The sequence below is a fragment of the Alosa sapidissima genome, chromosome 19, assembly GCF_018492685.1.
Source record: "Alosa sapidissima isolate fAloSap1 chromosome 19, fAloSap1.pri, whole genome shotgun sequence".
Lineage (NCBI taxonomy): Eukaryota > Metazoa > Chordata > Actinopteri > Clupeiformes > Clupeidae > Alosa > Alosa sapidissima.
This window is the reverse complement of record NC_055975.1, coordinates 14,527,236-14,547,928: the sequence shown is the minus strand read 5'-3', so window position 1 is coordinate 14,547,928 and position 20,693 is coordinate 14,527,236. Positions and strand designations below refer to the sequence as shown.

The window sequence follows — 20,693 nt, the reverse complement described above, 5'->3', positions numbered from 1 at the left end:
ACTGTTTTCATTACAGCTTGATGTCTCACTAACCATAAAAAATTAATGGCTTTGCACGGGCATGCGCATGAGAGAGGGAGAGTCAAAGAAAGGAAAGACATAGACAGAGGAAAATGAAGGAGAGAGAGAGAGAGAGAGAGAGAGAGAGAGAGAGAGAGAGAGAGCGTTTACCTTGCAGCTCTGACACATCCCTCCACCGAAGAGCGGGTGTTCCAGGGAGACGTCCAGGGTGCCGCACGAAATGCAAATATCTGTCAAAGCAAATCAGCCAAGAGAGTCTAATTGGAGGACAGGTTTACACATAAACACCAAAACAAAGTGCCATATGTACCCCATATGTAAAAAAAAAAAAAACAAATGGGGGCACTGTGTTCATGTGTACCTTCTATGTTTCTGGTTTTCTGCCGTACTTCAAACACCAGTCTCTCTGAGAGGAAACACAAGTGAGCAAACAGTGAGTGCTGGGGAAAGTGGAGAGTCATATCAGCACGTCCCACTCAGGCCTCGTTCTCCACACTAAGCTAAGTCTCGAGTCCTCTGTGTCCATAAGCACCGTACAGATGACCACTGGCTGCCGTGGTCAGGACCCAGGTACGGTCAGCTGCCAACTCACCTCGCGTCCTCTCGTCGATGATCTCTTTGACTTTGGTCTTCTCGGCCGCTGTGCTCTTGCGGGGCCTCTTAGCTGGAGGAGGCGTGTAGGCGGCTTCGGGTTCCACCCACATTTCGGGATACACCTCTTTATATGGATTACGCTCCTCTGCAGGGAGAGGGAGAGGAGGAGGAGGAGGAGGAGGTCGGAGGTAGAGGGAGAGGGAGAGGAGGAGGTCGGAGGTAGAGGAGAGAGGGAGTAAAGGAAAGAGAAAGAGAACAGAGAGATTCAGTACCTTATAGACTTCAGACTTCACTTCACAGTTAAAAAGTACTTCACAGGCACTATAAACTATGAAAAATGTTTCATTAAGGATTCACAGTAAATTATATTTAGAAAAGGTGGTGTAATAAGGTTCAGGTGTATTGCTGTAGGGTGTCTGTGCTCATTTGCTGGGTCTTGGCATCAAGTCTGCTTGTACACCCTGTTACCCTCGATGATATGACTGAGAATCTGGAATGTGGAATGTATGGTTGATTTCTGAAACCATAGATAAGGAGACTTCTATTGTCTTCCAGTCTTAAAGTGACCACTTGTGCATTTATATTATTTACATTTAACATTTGACAGAAAACAGTGAACTACGTGATGAAGAGTGTAGGGAAGGGACTTCAGACTTCAGAATACGATGGGATGGTCAGTTTTGGGGCTGCTGTGGGGGGCAGGGGTGCACAGTGTGATGCTCTTGCCTTCTGGCGGCTCCAGGCCTTTGGGCCCACTGGGTTGGAAGCCGGTCATGGCCCACTCGATCATCTGCTTGTTCTGGAGCTCCACCGACTTAGACGTGTCCGTGTCGTCACTCTGAGGGCAGCCCATGAACACCTTCCCCGCCCGCTGACTCGCTGCCTGCAGTGGCATGCAAAAAACATGCATTAGCACACCAGCCTAGTCATAAACAACATTGGCTCATGGCATTGCCTGCCTTATAACTTTATTACTCAAAGGTAGCTAGACAAAGCTAGAAGTCAGCCGAGTGACTGTAAGAAAATGTCATTGTAAATGAATGATAGTAGCATAAAATTCCCAGAGTCCCAAAGGCTGGGAAAGACTGAAAGCACCCCGAGTGCTGATTTTGTGAACTCAACAGGTGGCAATCTAACAATCAGTTTTGACATACACACTTTGAAATACACAGAGAACAGAGTGGTCGCACACACATTCCTACAGTTAACCCAGAGCACCATCCCAGCTGTGCGTCATTGCTCCACTTGGCTTCCTCACCTGCAGCACCTCGTAGATGGCTTTCTTGTACATCGGCTGCTTGTTGTAGGTCGGCTGGTGAAAGGCATTGCAGAAGGAACTCAAAGGCAACAGCTTCTCCACACATACCTGCACATGGAGAGGGGGACAACCACAGGCTACCAGAGGGTCCAAAAGCTCCACTCAGACTGGCCCAATAGGACCAGTATCATGTAGTGTCCAAACCCAGACAGTGATGCAGGAATACACTGATATTCATTGAACAATCTTCTCCTCCTTTATCTCATTAAGGTCAATGTATTTTAACCATAGACTGTATATGATTTTAACATATATGTGTGTATATATATATATATATATACCTGCACACATGACTCACCACAGAAAATTTGCCGTCACCGAACCACATGACCCAACGCGTGCCCTCAGCGGCACGACTGCGGCCGGTCATCCACCAGGACACGATCCGACCAGGCCACCAGGAGAAGCCGCGCAGTTTCCCCCATACCAGCTCACCGATGCCGAAGCCACGGCCATCCTAGGTGCACATGCACACACACACACGCACGCACAAACACGCACACACACACACACACACACACACACACACACACACACACACACACACACACACACACACACACACACACATACACACACAAGCATAACACATTAACATTGGCAGGAACATCATAGCACGTACAAGTACAAATGTGCAAATGTTCCTTGGCATACATATCTACAGCGTTTGCAAGTTCACAAATCAAATGAACAGACCAACATATTCATGCAAGGGCACACAGAGAATGATACACCCACCCTTACCCACCCACAAGTCCACAACACACACATACGCCCACAATTGCACTTACTTAATCACAAATTTGTTTGTTCCATTTAGTTAATGTGACAGTATTAAAAGAGAGCAATGTCTTAGTTCAAGCAATAATCATTACTGGTTCTTATACTAATAGTCCTGTCTGCGTTATCATGGATTTAATAATTTTTGCAATAAGTTGGAATGACGCTCATCGCATATTGTTATTAGCATGTGTAATTAGTGACTCATTTTGAGCGTAACGGGATTTCACCAGTGGCTGCTCCTGTTTTTGTAATGGGAAAATGGTTTGGATGAAGGCAGCTAGGATTCTGTTTAATAAATACCTACTGTGATTTGCACATTACTCACAGCAAGGATCCTTACATGAGAGTGAACTTTTGTACGGACACAGAATTTCCTTCAAGATTTCAGTCAGTAAAAATGGTTGAAATTAGAAAAAATATCACTTTATGGCAACAGCATATGACAGAAAAAGGGAACCAGCTCGACTTTGGATTTAGTCTCTTATAATAATGTAGGTTCCTGTCATATCACCAGGTCATGCCCTTAGGCCTACTGTACACATGCACCCATGAGCTCTGAGCATACTACAGCACCATGACAGCCATTGCTTCCTCTACGAATAGCAGCTTACTTCATACTCTGGCTCCATGTCTGCGGCCTTGGGCGAGGTCTTGTCCCCATCTCCGATGGGCACGGGCTCGGGCGTGGTGGCCACGGTGGGGGAGGCCGGGTCAGTGGGCTGCTGCTGCTGGGGCTGCTGCTGGGGCTGCTTCTGCTGGGGCTGCTTCTGCTGGGGCAACTGGGACAGCAGCTGGGGCTTGGGCTGTGTTTGAGGCTGTGGGTTGGGTTGGCTCTGGGGCTGCTGCTGAGGCGGCTGAGGCTGATGCTGAGGCGGCTTAGGCTGTGTCTGGTGAGTGAGGGGTCTGGGCTGCGTCGGAGGCTTGGCCAGGGGATACGCCTGGTGCTGAGGCTTCATCTGAGGCTTAGGCTGGGACTGGGGAGGCTGGGGCTGGGGCGGAGGATGAGGCTGGCTCTGGAGGGGCAGGGGACTCCTGAGGAGCAGCTCGTCCTCCACCTGTGCTTCGTCGGCCATGTCTCCGTGAGCCTCCAAGCTGCTCATCACAGAAACTAGTTTGGCCTTTTTCTCTGCCTGCACAACAAGGAGACACAGGGGGGCACAACAGTAAGGTACGCTGGCTTCCGTCCAGGACAAAGACACCGGTACCCTGGGTTTATTACGAATTCTGTCAAAATGTTTTTGGTCAATAAAGTTTTAAGTTTATGAAGTACAACTCCTACTATGTGCTCTAATAGGTGGAGTGCCTTACATACAGGTAACTCTTATTATCTTATTTGGCCCCTGGTATTCAGTATGCGTCTAAATTAACAATAGTGTTATTAAAAAATGTACATACAGATAAGAAGACATTGTAATTCATACCAGATAAGAAGACAATGCAATTCATTCAAGAACCTTATTTACAGGTATCTCTGAACATAAGTTATGTTACAGCACATCACATTATAGTATTAGTAAAACAATCTGAGACCCAACAGCTTCAAAAGCTGAGGCTACTATGAGGTCAGAGTAACGTAGACTTGCATGAGGCTCTACAGGTAGAGTATGTCACACCTGGAGCCACAGGTATTAGTCTCTTTGCGCTGACTGTGCAGTCTAGGTTGTGAGCACAACGAAGCACTGGGACTGAGCCGATGACCTTTAGCATGACTGGGAGATACCATCTCACACTTCAAAGACATGAGTGCTGGGGGTCAATCTCAAGCATGTCTCTTAAGACGCTTAAGACCAGAGCTCTGTAGCCCCTGGCCTTAAACTTGAAATTGAAGACACAGCAATGTTTGGTAAGAGCTCTACCAACACTTAATGGAAACTTCTGTGCAATTCTACACCAGCTGTTCATAAGAAACAAATAACAACACACCAAAAATGCATCTGACAGAACTGAATCCTGGGGCCTAACAAAGAGGCTAGGGATCAGCATTTCTCCTACAAGTAAAAACACATTGCACAAAAAAAGATTCATCTCATCTATGGCCTGCCGAGAACAGTATAACACTCGACTTAAACCCAATATCCATAAAGTATGACAAACACATTCATGAGAAGTTATAAGTTATTCATAATGCCTCATGATGATTGATATACTGTAAGTATAACTATGTATAGATTGTAATGACTGCACTCATGCATTTTATGATGTTAGGCCCCACAGTTTAGAAACTCAAGTCCCCCCGCCCCCCCCCGTACAAGCTTCCATGACAATAATTGCATATGGCTTAGGCTACAACATCATAACACTTTAAGTTTATATAGATGTACCTACTGTATGTATGCATGTATGTATGTATGTATGTATGTATGTATGTGTATGTATGTATGTGTGCAGTAATGTATGTTTACAAATAGATATAAGGACTTATGTCAGACGCTATGATGCATTACGAATACTTTATTAACATTTATAAATGTGTTTGTAATGCTTTGTGGATACTGAGTTTAAGTAAAGTGATTACCAGGAAGCTTGTAGTAGAAATGAGGTAAAAGACAGTGCTTATTGATAACTGTTAGCCCCATTAAAAACTTGTATCTCACAATGTGCTTGATGAGAGTAAAAAAAACTATTTCTGACCTTCTGAACCTTTGCTGTGTACATACCAGAGAAACCGAAACAGAGCCCTCTCTGAAAGACAGCAAAAGCCACACCAAGGATTAACTATTACATTTTCTTCCACACGCTCCAGGTAATGCATAATCACTCACACGTTTACATTACCTTTAAACGTGCCTTTAAACTTTAAAAACAAGCAGTCTGACATTACATCCATATGACCTTCAAAAACAGTGCACAGTGTAAATGATCATGTTAATTACATGTCAACGAGGCAAGGCTGCCAACAGCAACAGGTCTCTCTCTGCTGTCGAGCCCCACTCCTCTGAACTCAACTCAGCTCTGGTGCGGAAGGTAAACAACAGAGGTGCTTACGAGATCGCTGGTGCACAGCTCCTTCGCTCGACTCAGAAAGCTCTTTAAGGAACAGGCGGCACGGGTATCCAGAGAGTCGTGAGATCAGAGGGAGAAAAAAAAATTGACGTAGTGCAAAAAAAAAAAAAAAAAAAAAAAAGTGTTTGTTTATCCAGTAAAGCCAGTCTGTTTTTCGGACTTCTCTCTGCGTCTTTTTTGAACGGAGAAAAAAAAATAGACAATCGGCTGTGCGGTGCGCCTGAGTGGCTGAGCAGCGCGCGGCACGGCGCAGCGCGGTGGACTGGAGTAGAGTGGAGGCGCGCTCCCGTCGGGTTCACTGAGTTTGCTGGAACCTGATTCTAAGCCATTAGGTCAACAGCGGAGGACGTGGGCCAAGCCATGACTTAAGCTGCTCACCGCAAATCCCACACAGCTGCACACACACCACAACCTCTCTCTCTCTCCCTCTCTCTCTTTCTCTCTCTCTTTCTCTCTCTCTATTTCTCTCCCTTGCTCTCGTTTTCAACGCGTGCACGCGCACACTCTCTCTTTCTCACACACACACACATAGAATCCCTTCACTTTCGCTCTCACTCTGTTTCTCACTCTCTCTCTACCCCCCTCTCTCTCCTTCTCTCGTCACTCTGCTGCTCACACACGCACACACATACACACACACACACACACACATGCATGCACACATACACACCCCTCCTCTCCTGCTCACATACACACACGTGAATGTCTTTCGCAGCTGCACTCGTTCTCTGTCTCGCTTCTCCAATTTCACTAGCACACGTGCAGCTCTGAGAGGGTGGGGAAAGAAAAGGGGGCAGTGCGTTCGTCCGTGTGTGTGTGTTAGAGAGAGAGAGAGAGAGAGAGAGAGAGAGAGAGAGAGAGAGAGAGAGAGAATGTGTGTGTGTATGTGTGAGAGAGTGTGCGTGTATGTGTGTGTGTGTGTGTGTGTTAGAGAGAGAGAGAGAGAGAGAGAGAGAGAGAGAGAGAGAATGTGTGTGTGTGTGTGTGTGAGAGAGTGTGCGTGTATGTGTGTGTGTGTGTATGTGTGTGTGTGTGTGTGTGTGTATGTGTGAGTAAGGGGGGTTGGAAAATCAACTACAAGCTCTGCCCCATCTGCAATGTAACATTGTGTCCACAAAGAGACAGACACAATGTCACACAAATATTCTCACAGACGGACATGCTTACATACACTCTTGGACACACAGTCTCTCTCTCTGTCTCTCTCTCTCTCTAACACACACTAACACACACACACACACACACACACACACACACATGCACGGCACGCACACTCACGCAACTGTAACGCACAGCACGCACACTCACGTTAACTGTGTCTATGACTCTATAACTCTACTGTGTCTATAACAGCCACCAGTAACCTGTATTAGATTTGAGATTATGCACCCCATATCTCATACAAACACCACACACACACACTCGACCAGAGTTAACTGTGTCTATGACTCTATAACTGTTAACTGTGTCTATAACAGCCATCAGTAACCTGTATTAGATTTGGGATTATGCACACCATATCTCATACAACCCCCCCCCCCCCCCCCCCCCCCCACACACACACACACACACAAATGCAAAGTTCAGCCCTGTTATCCTCTGCTCTCCTTTCCTAAACTCGTTCAACTCCCTGCTATCACCCTGAGTAAATCCTGCGCTCCAGATAGCTTATCTCCACTCTATATTGTTTCAGGAGGAGCCTTACGGAACACTAAGGAAGGTCTGCAGCCCACACCAGCGCCACCATTCAAACAAACAGCGGACTCCAGCGAGCGAGCCAGGACCTGAATTCTGATGGCAGATAGACTTAAGTACCCAGGCGACCACCACCACTATGGAAGCAGCAACAGCAGCAACTAGTGGCACGTATGCGGCGCACAGCGACACAAAGACATGAGTGGCCTAATGTATGCAGAGGAGCCGGTCGGGTCGGCCTGCTCATTCTGACATGGCAGGAAACAGCTCGGAGATGTCAGGATCCATTACAGCACAAATACAGAGACCCTGCCTTAGGCAGGCTCCCTTTATGCTGCTGGGGAACAGAGAGCGAGGGAGAGGTAGAGAGAGAGAGAGAGAGAGAGAGAGAGAGAGAGAGAGAGAAAGATTAGAGGGTGAAGGAGAGAGAAAAAAAGGGGAATGAAAGAGAGCGGAAGAAGGAGAGGAGGGAGAAAGTAAAAGAGAGAAAGAAGAGAGTTGAAAGGAAGAAGGCGAGAGGGGCTACTGGGGCAGTGAGGGAGGGGGGCTCCAGGGGGAGAGTACAGTGAGCTTACAGTAGTTTGAGGAGAGTGGAGTGGAGTGGGGGGGTTGGGGGACAACTGCGCGAGTAGGGGGAGGGGAGCCGAGGGGCTATATGAACCACAGATTTGTTTCTGGGCTTTTGCCCAAACATAAACACCCCCTTTCAGAGACTCTGAGTCTTGGAGAAAGACCTAGAGACACTGGGAAAGTGAGAGAAGGAAAGAAAGAGTGAGAAAGTGAGAATGAGAGAGGGAGAGAGGGAGGGTGTGTGTGTGTGTGTGTGTGTGTGTGTGTGTGTGTGTGTGTGTGTGTGTGTGAGAGAGAGTTAGAGAGAGGGGAATGAGGAGACTGCCACAGAAGACTTTATTGCTTTCACATGCTTGACTTGATAACACCAGGAAGACTCATTCTGTATATCAAGTTGTTTATGTTCAACATAAAGATACAAACATGCCATACATTTCTCCGAGCCATCTGGGATCTATTTGACAGGAGAAATGGGAACTGTTGAATTTTCAACCCTTTGCCACACCAATGGCACACACAAGCTGCTTTCAGACACGTCCTCCGCAGTATATGCGGAGCTTTGTCAAACGGAGGTCTGACCCTTCGGGTGATTCAGATATGATGCTAACCTGCGGACAGTATGTGTGAACGACACCGACGCACATGAACAGAATCTCTGTGTGGTTGAACAGGTTGAATGTGGTGGAACACGCACATGAACAGAATCTCTGCATGTTCTTCACTTCGTTCAGACACAAGCTCATTTACATAATGTCCGTCGGAAATACTAGGAGGGGAGTAGTGTAAGAGCCGGTTCAGTTCGGAATTCCAAATAGCCGGTTATGTTGTTCAGAATACGGCCCAACTGATTGACATCCGCAGAACATGTGGACTTACATTTAGGTCTGAACGCAGCTACAAAGAGCTGAATACGCTCACTAACGTTACACAGCATCAGACACAGACAGATATATCAAACTAAAACGAGTGATACAGTATCACTGATATACTGATAAATGTAAATGATGGACAAATAACAGTGTAAATCTAATCTGTAGTGTAATCACCCCCAATATGAAATGTACACTTGTGCAGCAGTGTTGCAAGCTTAAGACTTAAGGAGTCATTAGAAGCTCTGAGTGTTTCTCTGATGTTTGGATTATCAGACATGGATGGAAGTTGATTAAGGCAGAACAAGAGTTGGCCTTGGGAGCAGAATTAGGGATCCTTTTGTTGTCGTTAAATGAATCCAAATGCCAAGGCTCTGGTGAGGGTATGGCAGGCACCAATCAATAGAACAAAAATGAAATTGGGAGCCAACGGGATGTCAGCAACAGGAAAATGAATGGAAATGTAGCCATTTATTTCATTGTGTGTAATCATCATTTTGGATGGCATAAAACAGGTGGTATCCACAGTATTCTCTAGCCAATAATGGGCGTTGCCATGACACCTCAGTATTCAAAAATACTTTTTTCTATTTCCGGCAAAGCTGCGTTGTATTGATGTTAATGTGGCGGTAGACGGTGCTTGGCGTATCCTAAGCCATGTAAAATTTTTATATTTTTCTGTCAGTCATATTATATAGAATATCCATATTGAGTGCAGAATTGTCAAGTTGAAGCATATTCTAGTTAGCCTGCTGAGACTGCACTAAGTTATAATGTAAACAAAATGGACGGAAGATAAAAACCTGATGGATTTCCGGTTTAAGGAAGAAGGTGGATAAAACAGGACATTTATGTGGCCATGTCCCTATGACTGCTTGTTGTCATATTTTTACTGATTAGCAAGGTATTATGAGACACCTAGGTGGAGCCCGGAGCCCTTCCTTCCACTTGTTTCCAACGCCTGGTCGAAAAAGAGAAGCCTGGGACCTATTATCAAGATTCCATTGGACTGGAGTTACCTTTTATAAAACATCATTCTCCCAAACTCCTTAGAGAACTACCCATGTCTTAGGTTAGGGAGAATATGAAAACATCTGACTCACTCTTAAATAGAGCAAGACTTTAGAATTCAGACCGCAAACTTGGTTTTAACAGACTCTTAACAACCCCTAACATCAAAACGTAGATAATCGAGGAAGCTTGGGTGAGGTGTCTCTGGAGGTACAGCAGACATGGGCTCTGCTACCAAACATGCATGGCAGGAAAGAACAGAGCATGTATGACGTGATCATGATGCAAGTTGAGTTCACAGTTTATCCATACCCCTCTCTGGAAAATGCTACACCAGAGATCAAAGGCCCTACTTCAGCTGTTAGAACCCATCTGCAGCTAAGCACTGTGCAGCCTTGAGTAGTATTTGATGTCTCAAAAAAAAAAAGCCATTGGTATCACACAATGACAAGATCAGCTGATTGGATGACTAAACAGGATATTGACTCTGATAGGCTCTACAAACTCTATTTCCTTCTATTTCCTCCATGTTGCACAGGAACCAATGTTCCCTAACAAATACTTTATTTGTTCACCCTTGTCGCCACACCAGGTTGTTTTTGCATACCCCTGTGTCCATGACAAAGAAACTCCAGTGGTTGGCCGACTTTAAACAAAAGTGCCTTTACAGTATAACTACCTGGTATAGCTCTGTCATATCAGCTCTATCTGTAAACACACAACATTTTAGTCTGGTCTAATATTTATCTCACATGTCCTCTCTATAAAGCCAATGCACTTAAAACTTAGCTTTTTTGTACACAACAAGAACGTTCAATGTAAAGTTTCATACTTTTCTTGGTATCCACTTAAATTACATTAACTGAATTGACATTAATGGATTAATGAATGTTACTGACCTTTATATTAGTTATGCATGTAATTTAAACCAGATATTGGTGAAACAAATCAGCCGTTGATGCTTAAGCAGGGCTTTGAATGCATTCATAGTTCATAGTTCACAAATGTTGTTCTTTACAGCTCATATTTCTACCCAGACTAACCAAACAAAAATGTATCTATGCCAAGCGTGCAGTTGAGATTAAACAGTTTTACCACACAAGCTTCCAACTTTTTGATTTTGATGTTTTGATAACTTCAAAAATTGTTCATGAATAACTTTGTAACTGCTAATGAATAAAAACCCCTCTTTCCTGACAAATAAACACTTTAAGACCCCATTCACTAGGCAATTTCCTTGGCCTACAACCATAGTGTTCCAGTACCCTCAAAGCCCTGGAACTAATTCCATTGTTTACACCAGTCACCAATTGCAAAACTGCTCCTAATAACGTAAGCTGTCTCTGCTGTGCAAAAACTCCTTCCCTGACTGTGCAAATCCCGGCCTTGTAGCATGTTTTATTTTCTCCTGACTAACATCAACCCCGGAGCTCTATACACACTGGGTCATGTGTCCTTCTGCGAGTAAAACAGGAAATAGCTCCACTGCACAAACGGACCCTTGTGATTACATCTAGCTGCTGAAGGAAAGCAAGAAAGAGAGAGAGGGAGAGAGAGAAAGAGAAACAGCAGAGCAAGCAGACTTGATTTCAAGCGGTGCTTTTCAGCAGAGGCAGAGCCGGCAGCTCTCCACTCCCGTTCCGAGCACATGGGATTTTTTTAAAGAGACGGTTTCCCTTTAAGCTCCGCGCTCCGTAGGCAGCCTCCCTTGGAACACCTGAAGTCAGCAAAAATTCCAGCGGCAAGATTGTGGAGATATGCTCACTGGAACGCCCCATCCCCCCCACCCCCCACCCCCCAAACACACACACCACACTGCTCTCTACCAAACAAATAACAAGCAGGCACCTACCCATACACAAGCCAGGCTCTCCCCCACACAGTTCCACTTCACAGGGCTCTCTCTCTCTCTCTCACCCTGCTCACCTCACTTCAGCTCCAGGAGAGGATTGCTCAGTTCAGAGAGCGAGCGAGGGAGAGCGGGTCGAAACAAAAAAAAAAGGACCGAAAACGAAAAAAAAAAAGAAAAGAAGCATGAACATTTCTTTGTCTGGGAATTCAAGGTCAGGTGATTACCGACAGGAATTCTGGTTGGCTAGAGAGAGGACTTGGAAAGTGTTGGCTGCGAGCCAGGAGGCTGTCTTGCTGCGCGCCGCTCGTGGAAGTGCGCTGTGCTGCAAACCTCATCTTCCCCTTTCTGCCGCTTGCTGGCGGCTCCGCAACTGCCTGTTGGTTTCCATAGCGAGAGCAGAGAGTGGGTCGCCGCGCTGGAATGAGGAGGGGGGGCCGAGATACGGGGAGAGAGAGAGAGAGAGAGAGAGAGAGAGAGGGAGGGAGAGAGAGAGGGAGGGAGCTAGAGAGTGAGTGAGAGAGAGGGGTATCAACTGTAACACTAGGCCTACGAGAGAGTAAAAGAGAGAGAGAGAGAGAGAGATGTGAGCCCAGTGCTAGACCCCCCCTCCCTCGTGCTCTCTTTCTCTCACTCCCACTCTTTCTCTTTCTCTCTTTCTCTGAAAGCAAGACGCTGGGTTTCATTCTTCATGCTGCCACCCTTTCGGAGCCTCTCAGTAACTGATGCCCTGCAGGCAAAAAAAAAAAAATTGAGAAAGAAAGAGAATGCAGATAGAGAGAGTATGGATGTGTGTTAGTGAGAGTGAAAGTGTATGTGAGGGAGAGTGGTGTAGGAGACATACAGACAGCAGTGAGAGGGGGGTCTTGAAAGAAAGAGACATCGAAGTGAGAGGCAGAGAAAGAGAGAGCAGAGAGTAAAAAAGAGAGAGAGAGTGGGCAGCAACAGAAGAGAAAAAGAGGCTGAGCGTGAGCTCGTCCAGGCCCTCCACCCCCTCACGTGTCTCCCCCCTGCCGAGGGAAGGTGCAGAGAGATGGGTGCTGGGGACAGAGCGAGCTCCCTGGCCTCCGCCTCAGAACAACAACAGCCGCCCGCGCCGCCAAACAGGAGAGCCCTGTGGAGATTCCTCACGACTTCCCTAAAGATAACGTGCTTATTCAGGGGAAAAAAGAGTGTTTGGGTTTTTGTTTTCATCCCCTTTCTCGCTTTCTGTTTTATTTTTTTTTCCCCCTCCGCGGAGTCACTGAGTTCAAAAATCCAAGGCTCTCTTTGTGTGGAAAATGTGGCTCTGGTTTCCCTGGAATTTTACGACTCTCGCTCACGAGACGCTGGCATGTCCTGCTAATTTGGCAATAATTCAAGTCCCTGACACATTTATGCCTATGTCCAGTGGGGGAATGGCAAGTGTGTGTGTGTGTGTGTGTGTGTGTGTGTGTGTGTGTGTGTGTGTGTGTGTGTGTGTAATGGGCTGCCCGAACAGTAGGCCCCATTCTGTCACCATGGAAACAGCTCATTATGTAACTCTTAAGACACACACAGGATGAAACGTCGCTGCCAGCCACAATCTCTGCCATGGTCAGGCTGAGACACTACACATACACACACATGCTTACAGACGCACACATGCACACTGATGCAAGCATGCACACATATACTCTACATACCAGCAATCATCCACTAACTTCACTGGTCTTACTTCCACACTAACACACAATAACAGTGGTTTACTATGATAAAGATAAACACACACAACTCTTGTAATGTTGACTCAAATATTTGAGTGTTAAAGTATATACAAAGACATGCTTACAGAAAATGTACCAGCTGTTAGCTGAACGTAAACATTAAGTAAACATAGAAATATGGTTGGAATTCAATGCATAACTAAACAAACCTTAGTTTTGCTCAAGCTGACAAGCTATAGAACTTGCTACTATTGTAACAAACATGTTATCCTAACCGAATGTTTTAAATTTGAAGTGAAGCCACAGCTGTGAATTGACTGCACAAAATAAAATGTAGGTGGCGATTTACCTCTCTTACCTTCATTACATAGCTGTCAAATTTACAATAAGAGTTATTAATGTGGTGGAAGTGCCACATTCATTGTTCTTGTTAAGTAGGTCAGGGCTTTATATCCGTTTTGGCGCCGTATCTCTTCCTAAGGATTTGGTCACATGGAAATCCTTAGGAAATTCATGATCCCATGCAGCGGTCTTGTATTCATATTTGCAAATTTTGCAAATATGAATACAAGACCGCTGCATGGGATCATGGCGAATGCTTTGGCATAGTCAAAGTTGAGATATTTTATGATATCAGTGTCAGCCATCATGTCATTTGGATATTCTATGCGTCTTCATGAAGGTTCTGCTCAAAATGCATTTCCATCCACTGTGGTATGAGAGATCAGCTGTGAGATCAAAACATAAGGTCGCCAGGGCTATGTTTACGGAAACATGCAGGAATGCAAATATATACAAATAAATGGTTTATATTACATACACCTCATTCGAATCGAGAGGTAATCCATCCCCCTCTAGCGAATCAAATTTCTATGTGCAGTTCAAGTGTTTCTAGTCAGAATTTCTTCATTGAATAGTTCAAATAAGCATTGGAAACCCAGGTTGCTGCTCCGTAGCCTATGAGTAGAGTGAGGAAGATAAGAGACGTCTTCCTCCAAGCTACACTCAGGCAGTTAGGGTGGAGAGAGGTGAGTGTTTGGTTCAGGTCACACTGCAAAAATAATGAAGAAATGGCCAACATATATGAATACACAACAACCAGATGTAATACGTGTAAATGCGGTCACTGGCAGACACATTTCAAAGGTGCTGTATTTAAGGTCGTCATCAAATGAGCAAATGTCAGGTACAAATGAGGTGCCGTTAGTCTCCTTCAGCGCATTCTTTACAAAAGATGTGTACACTCAAATACATCCTGACAGAAAAAGCAGAAAGAAACATTGCACTTTCATTTCTAAGTATGAAATATATATGATAACGGTTTTAGAAAAAAGCAAAAGGCCCTGCAAGGACATAGGTCACAAATGGTCCAACACTGAGATTTTAACAACTAAGATTTTAGGGGCTTTGCTTTGTGTCACACACTGTGACCTACAACCTATTTGGGCTTATTACACACCTCTAACCATCTGATTTCATTGACTGACACCACTGTATACAATTATTCACTTGTTCAATGCCCTCTCCCAACTGCCGAAGACACATCTCACGGCACATACGGCCAACAACACACCACCAGCAATGTTCCAACGTGCTTTGAAACCTCTCAGAAGGAGTCCAGGACTGACATGGCATGAACTCTGCCTGGAGGCCAGAAACAGGTTTGACATGAAATACTCGCCCACCTCTCTGAAAAGCACATCCCATTCAAGAGAACATGGCGACCACATGCTGTAGAACACGGAACAATAGCACGGAGCGGAGGAGACCAACTCGTGCTTCAGTCTCAAGAGGTTCCATTAGGTGCCGCATGGAAATGCGACACAGCCTCTTAAGCGATAACGCCAATGGGAGGGAACGAACAGAAATGCAATTTCCGCTAATCCGGAGAGTGGCACTCAACGGCTTTGCCGAGGTGAATTATGAACAGCACTGTATGAACAGGGTGTGGCAAAAGAAACATGTCCATTCAATTACTGAGCTGTGTTCACCATTGCATATGTGTGTGTTTGTGTAAATGTCAAATGCAGTGCTGACGACTGACGGCTCTTATTGACACAAGTGATTGATTAATTGTCATTAAATTGTCAAAAGTATTGGTTACATTTTTGCCAGTTATGGGTGGGATTGACAACAACCAATTAATCCAAATTAACATGAACCCTTAACCAAGCAAATCATAATTATCTATATATTTAATGTGTAATTACAATGCTAAAAAAATAACTAAAAATATATCTAAAATAACAAAATACATAATCAATCAATTAAATGTAAATAAATATACACAACACCAATCATTCAAATACAGTTCTAACAACTAATTACTAACATTTCCATTTTCATATATTTTACCACTTCTACACAAACTATTAATGTTCATATTTTTATATTCAAAGCATACCTAAGATCAAAAAACACACAGGCAGCAATCACATCAAATTTAGTTTGAATTGACCAAAGCATTTGAGTACTGGTTAATGAAATAAATGGTACCATCAGGAGATATCAGATGATCTATCAAATACACTCAGTGTGTCTCACCCTCACCTGTGGATTACTCAGTCCCCTATCCTGACACACAGAACAGTGTTGCGCGGGTTGATCTAATTTGAGTGGGTGTCCACCGACAACCGCGGTTACCCGTCAGAAAAATATATTTCTAATGATATTCAGGTCATTTGTGGGTGGGTCAGTTAAAATAAATTAAATATGTTTTAAAAAATACATACTTCAAATATCATCAAGGCTAACATCAATATTTAACTCATAATTATTGTTTATTGGTTAGGCTAAATGACTTCAATCGATGCAGCAGGAACCACATGGTCTACTTGTATGATAGGAGGCTATAGGCTATGTTCAAGTGCAATTCCCAGACCTCAAGCAATAGATTGCTTTATGCGCACTCACCACTGGAGCAGCTTGCTTAAGGCTCTAGGCACAATGTTGGCACAAGACCTAATGACAAGTACCGGTAGTTCAGTATATAATGCTGACACTGTACCACCTTTTGTCGTGGCCTACCGGTATTTTATGATACCCGGCAGGCCATGTGCAGCCTAAGTTAGACTTTTAGCCTACAGACAGTGTTGCAAAAGTTAAACGCGTTGTGTTTGTGCGACATTTGATTAGGGATGTCATGGGTAGGCTGACGTGATTGAGGATATGGCTTTCTGTTCTTGTTTGTGTAAAGCCCAATTAGGATACACTGCATGTTAGGCTACATTAACCAAAAGTGCACATTTTGTAAATAAGCGGGTCGGATTGCAGGTCTGGTATCCTTTAGTCTTAATTAATATTCGCGGTTAGAGTTGCAGTCGGGTTGATTTAAATATTGGGCGAGCGCAGGCCGCTTGTGAACGGAACCTTCGCACCACTGGTATACAACATTCTAGCGGTGGGACCTGTCGCTAACTCTGTGCCTCTAGATCCACATCACTCTCTCTCCCTCTTTTCTTCTCTGCATCACTTCAATCCACTCCCTCCCTCCCTCCCTCCCACCCTCTCTCTCTCTCTCTCTCTCTCTCTCTTTCTCTCTATTGGGGACAGTGGCTTCACAGTGGTCACTCACCTCCATCTTCCACTTGTTGAGCCACTCCTCTCTGGTCCTCTTGCTAATGTAATAGGGGTCCCCGGCCTGGAAGGTAACCCTGGGCATGGGCCGCTGCCGAAGGCTGATCTCCCAGCCCACACCCCCCCGCAGACGCCCGCGAGCGCCCTGCTAGAATGGACACAGCAGGGAAGGAATAACGTGAGTGGCTGAGTGAGTGGGCCGTCGAAAAGCCCCGCTTCCTGTTTTCTGCCGTCTCAAATGAGAAGGGGGAAGGAAGCAGAAGTATAGACGTTTCAGTGTGCAGTGAGAGGCTTTCAACTGAGGGGAGTCTCATGCTCGATGGATGTTGTGTTTGTGAATGCGCATGGAAGGGGTCGTTTTATGGGTGGTGTGTAGGGTAGTGGGGTTTTTTTTTTCATCAAGAGCGAAGGCAATTTGTCTTGATGTTTGTTACATGTTTTTACATGCACATGGACGTATTTGGTGGTTATAAACTGTAGATAGGTGTAGAGGGCTTCTTTAATGCTGAAATCTGGTGAGGACTATATGCATAGCTGATTCTCTCGCATGGACCAGAAAGGGTCTACAGAGCAGAAGTAGGGGCAGCTGGTGATCTGAGCAGGTGACTCCACAGGTTTAGATGGGATTGTTAATTGGTTAGCAGAGGTTTCAGAGGTCTTGACAACAACTTAGGTTGGTTGCGAATAGTGGTGAAATGGGGGAGCTAGGGGCCTGAACATGTGTTAGTGTGTTTTTTTATGTGTGTGTGTGTGTGTGTGTGTGTGTGTGGGAGTAAGGACATGCATCAATCTCTATTGTATCTATGTGCGTGTGTGTGTTTGTGTGTGTGTGTGTGTGTGTGTGTGTGTGTGTGTGAGAGAGTAAGGACAGGGATAGATATCTAACTAGCATAAAGCAGCCTCCACTGAAGTGTGTACAGAACCTGCCTAAGAGAACCACTCTAGGTGTATTTGATATTTCACATTTATCTGACATTTGGTACCATTTCTTTCCTGGCGCTGATATACTGTACATGTGTGTTCTGTGTGTGTGTGTGTGTGTGTGTCTGTGTGTGTGTGTGTGTGTGTGTGTGTGTGTGTCATGTGGGCTGTGAATCCTTACCTCACTCTTTCCGGAGTCTCCACCATCCTCCTCCTTTTGTTCCACATCTAGAGAGAAGAGACCACATGGCAACCTCAGATAGTGTGTTACTTTGGGTCTTATTAACATTTTTAAACCAAGAGGGGCTAGCTATAGAATGAGAAATGCCAACAGAGAGAAAGAGAGAGAGAGAGAGAGAGAGAGAGAGAGAGACAGTGAGAGACAGAGAGAAAAAGAGAGAGAATGACAGAGAGATTTGGGGGATTCTGTGTGACAGAATCATCAGTCATCAAATGACACTGTAAAGGAACACACTCATTTAAACTAGCCTGGGTGTTCCCATGCTGCCTTGCGCGCGATTTGATTCACGCTGCTAAGGCAGCCTGGAGACCATGGAGCAAATTTTCGCCTGAGATAGGGAACCAATCACAGAACAGGTGGGAAAGCAAGACGATGATGAGCTATGCACAGACACATTTGATAGACATCCGTGGCACCCAATAAACGGATCTGGGCATTTTTTTTCAAATACGAGAAAATGAGCGTTTGGTTCCCAGACCACGTCTCATTGAGAAGTGGTGGCGCTAGCCAGGCTACATTTAAACAAACTCTTCCTATGAATTGATGTGAAAACACAAACAGGCCCAGCCTATCAAGCTCACACCCCTCCCTTTAACCACACCAATGCACCAGCACAGCCTATCAAGCTACTTCAAGCTGGTGTGTGGTGAGCGTTCTGGTGCATAATGACTGCTGTGCATGTTGTTGTTGTTGTCAGGTGACCACAGGGAATAACTGTAGAGTGGTCCTTTTGTAGTTTCTTTTTGTTGCCATTTTATCATCATACATTCTGTAGTACAACCACCAGGAAATCACACAGAGTATTCAAAGTGTCTTGGGAACACCCAGTAGAGACACTGCCACACCATACAGTACTCTAGTGCACAGAACAGATGTGTAGAAATAGAAAGTATCCTTGCAACAGTTGTATTTCCCATGACGGCAACTGACTATATTAATGAATACAACAGGTAAATGTGGATCTGCCTGAGTAGCAGCCAGACAGACTCACCAGAGTAGCAGAAGTAGACTGCATCTGTCATTCTCCATCTATCTATCTGTCTCCACCAGCAGTGAGGCACCATGGAGCCAAACTATCTATCTAGCGACCTATCAACACAGCGTTGAGGATCTGTCAGTTGGTCTCCAGACACGCTTGGGTGAGATGTATGAATGCAGTGCAGTTTTGAAAATGGGCCAGTGGCCCTTGGATGGAGGTTTCCGTCTGCTGCAGGCTCTGAAACATTTGGTCTGCACTTCAGCTGGACTGGAGACACCTGACCTCAGCGAGCCTGTGTACGAGGTCAGAATTTAGAGGGCTGGTTTTAGCCAGTTAGCCTCAGCTATTTTGGTGCCCTCAGAGCACTTTCCCACAGGCTGCATTCAATCATGAGCCCCAAAGAGACCAATCAGTGCCCGGTTATGTGGTCATCATCGGTTATGTGGTATGTGCAGTACTTCATATTTCTGGTGCCAATACTGAGCGCCATTAAAGATGTCGGCAACAATTTCGGACTTCCTGGGCTCAAGTTAGCATAGCATCGCCACTGAAGTGCCCATGTGGTTAAGCATGGTAAGTGGCAATCTCAGTCAGATTGATTTATAACATTTCCACAGCCTGTGCTGTAGGTGGAGACACTAGACTTTAGTGTACTGCAGGTGGAAGCATATTGACTCAGTGACTCTGTCTGTGCTGCAGGTGGAAGAATATCAACTCAATGAGTTTGTCTCTCTGTCTGTGCTGCAGGTGGAAGCATATTGACTCAGCAGGTTTGTCTGTACTGCAGGTGAAAAAATACCGACTCAGTGGGTCTGTCTGTCTGTGCTGCAGGTGGATATATATTGGCTCAGTGGGTCTGTCTGTCTGTGCTGCAGGTGGAAGCATACTGGCTCAGTGGGTCTGTCTGTGCTGCAAGTGCACTCCGGCTCAGCCCCCAGCTGTAGCAGGGCTCCGTCTGCAGGTGTACAGGCAGCGGTGGGGCAAACAGAGGGCTGAGACGGAGCCTCACGTGGAAGCGGCTCTGGGCGACGTGCCATCGCTGTGGCAACCCCAGCGCGGGAGTCCGTCACCAGGAGAGCCCTGCCGCCTCTCTCTCTTCTCTCTCTCTCTCTCTCTCTCTCTCTCTCTTTCTCTCTCTCCCTTGCCAATGGCACCCGCAGGGCAGGTTGCCAGGAGACGCCGCTGTCTGCGGCAACTTTATTTACTGAGCGTGTCAAGGTCAAAGCCTTCCTGCAGCATGCAGGGGAGAGAGAGAGATGCAGGGAGATGGAAAGAGAGAAAGAGACAGGACAGTGAAGAGATGAGGGGAAAAGAAGAGCATGTTGGAAGCAACAGGGCCCAGTCACAGAGTACACTGTATGAGAGTGATGGGTCTGTCCTTTCCCCTGTGTACAACACAAACTTCCCTTGAGGCTACCCACACAGATGGGCTATGTCTGTCAGAGTAACCACTACTGAAAATATGCCCATGTGTGGGTTTCAACACTGCACCATGGACACATGCTACCTGTAATATGTGTATGTACAGTGTCTTACAGCAGTGAAATAATAAAAATATGTATTTAACAGTATATAGCA

At 45.5% G+C, this 20,693-nt stretch overlaps 1 protein-coding gene across 7 annotated transcripts in view; it reads right to left on the bottom strand.

The window, feature by feature from the left end:
- dnmt3ab (DNA (cytosine-5-)-methyltransferase 3 alpha b) overlaps positions 1 to 20,693 on the bottom strand; it is a 41,793-nt gene that overhangs the window by 8,381 nt on the left and 12,719 nt on the right. For 2 of the 7 annotated variants that reach the window (XM_042072041.1, XM_042072044.1), the window contains exons 5-13: positions 18,077 to 18,123; positions 16,973 to 17,119; positions 3,328 to 3,846; positions 2,232 to 2,390; positions 1,874 to 1,981; positions 1,342 to 1,498; positions 614 to 760; positions 383 to 427; positions 172 to 251 (exon numbers count right to left, since the gene is read on the bottom strand). In XM_042072041.1, the coding sequence (XP_041927975.1) occupies positions 172 to 251; positions 383 to 427; positions 614 to 760; positions 1,342 to 1,498; positions 1,874 to 1,981; positions 2,232 to 2,390; positions 3,328 to 3,846; positions 16,973 to 17,119; positions 18,077 to 18,123 (1,409 nt within the window). Of the gene's footprint in view, positions 1 to 171; positions 252 to 382; positions 428 to 613; positions 761 to 1,341; positions 1,499 to 1,873; positions 1,982 to 2,231; positions 2,391 to 3,327; positions 3,847 to 5,347; positions 5,399 to 16,972; positions 17,123 to 18,076; positions 18,124 to 20,693 lie in introns of all 7 variants that reach the window. The other 5 variants (XM_042072043.1, XM_042072045.1, XM_042072038.1 and 2 more) reach the window with 4 other exon arrangements.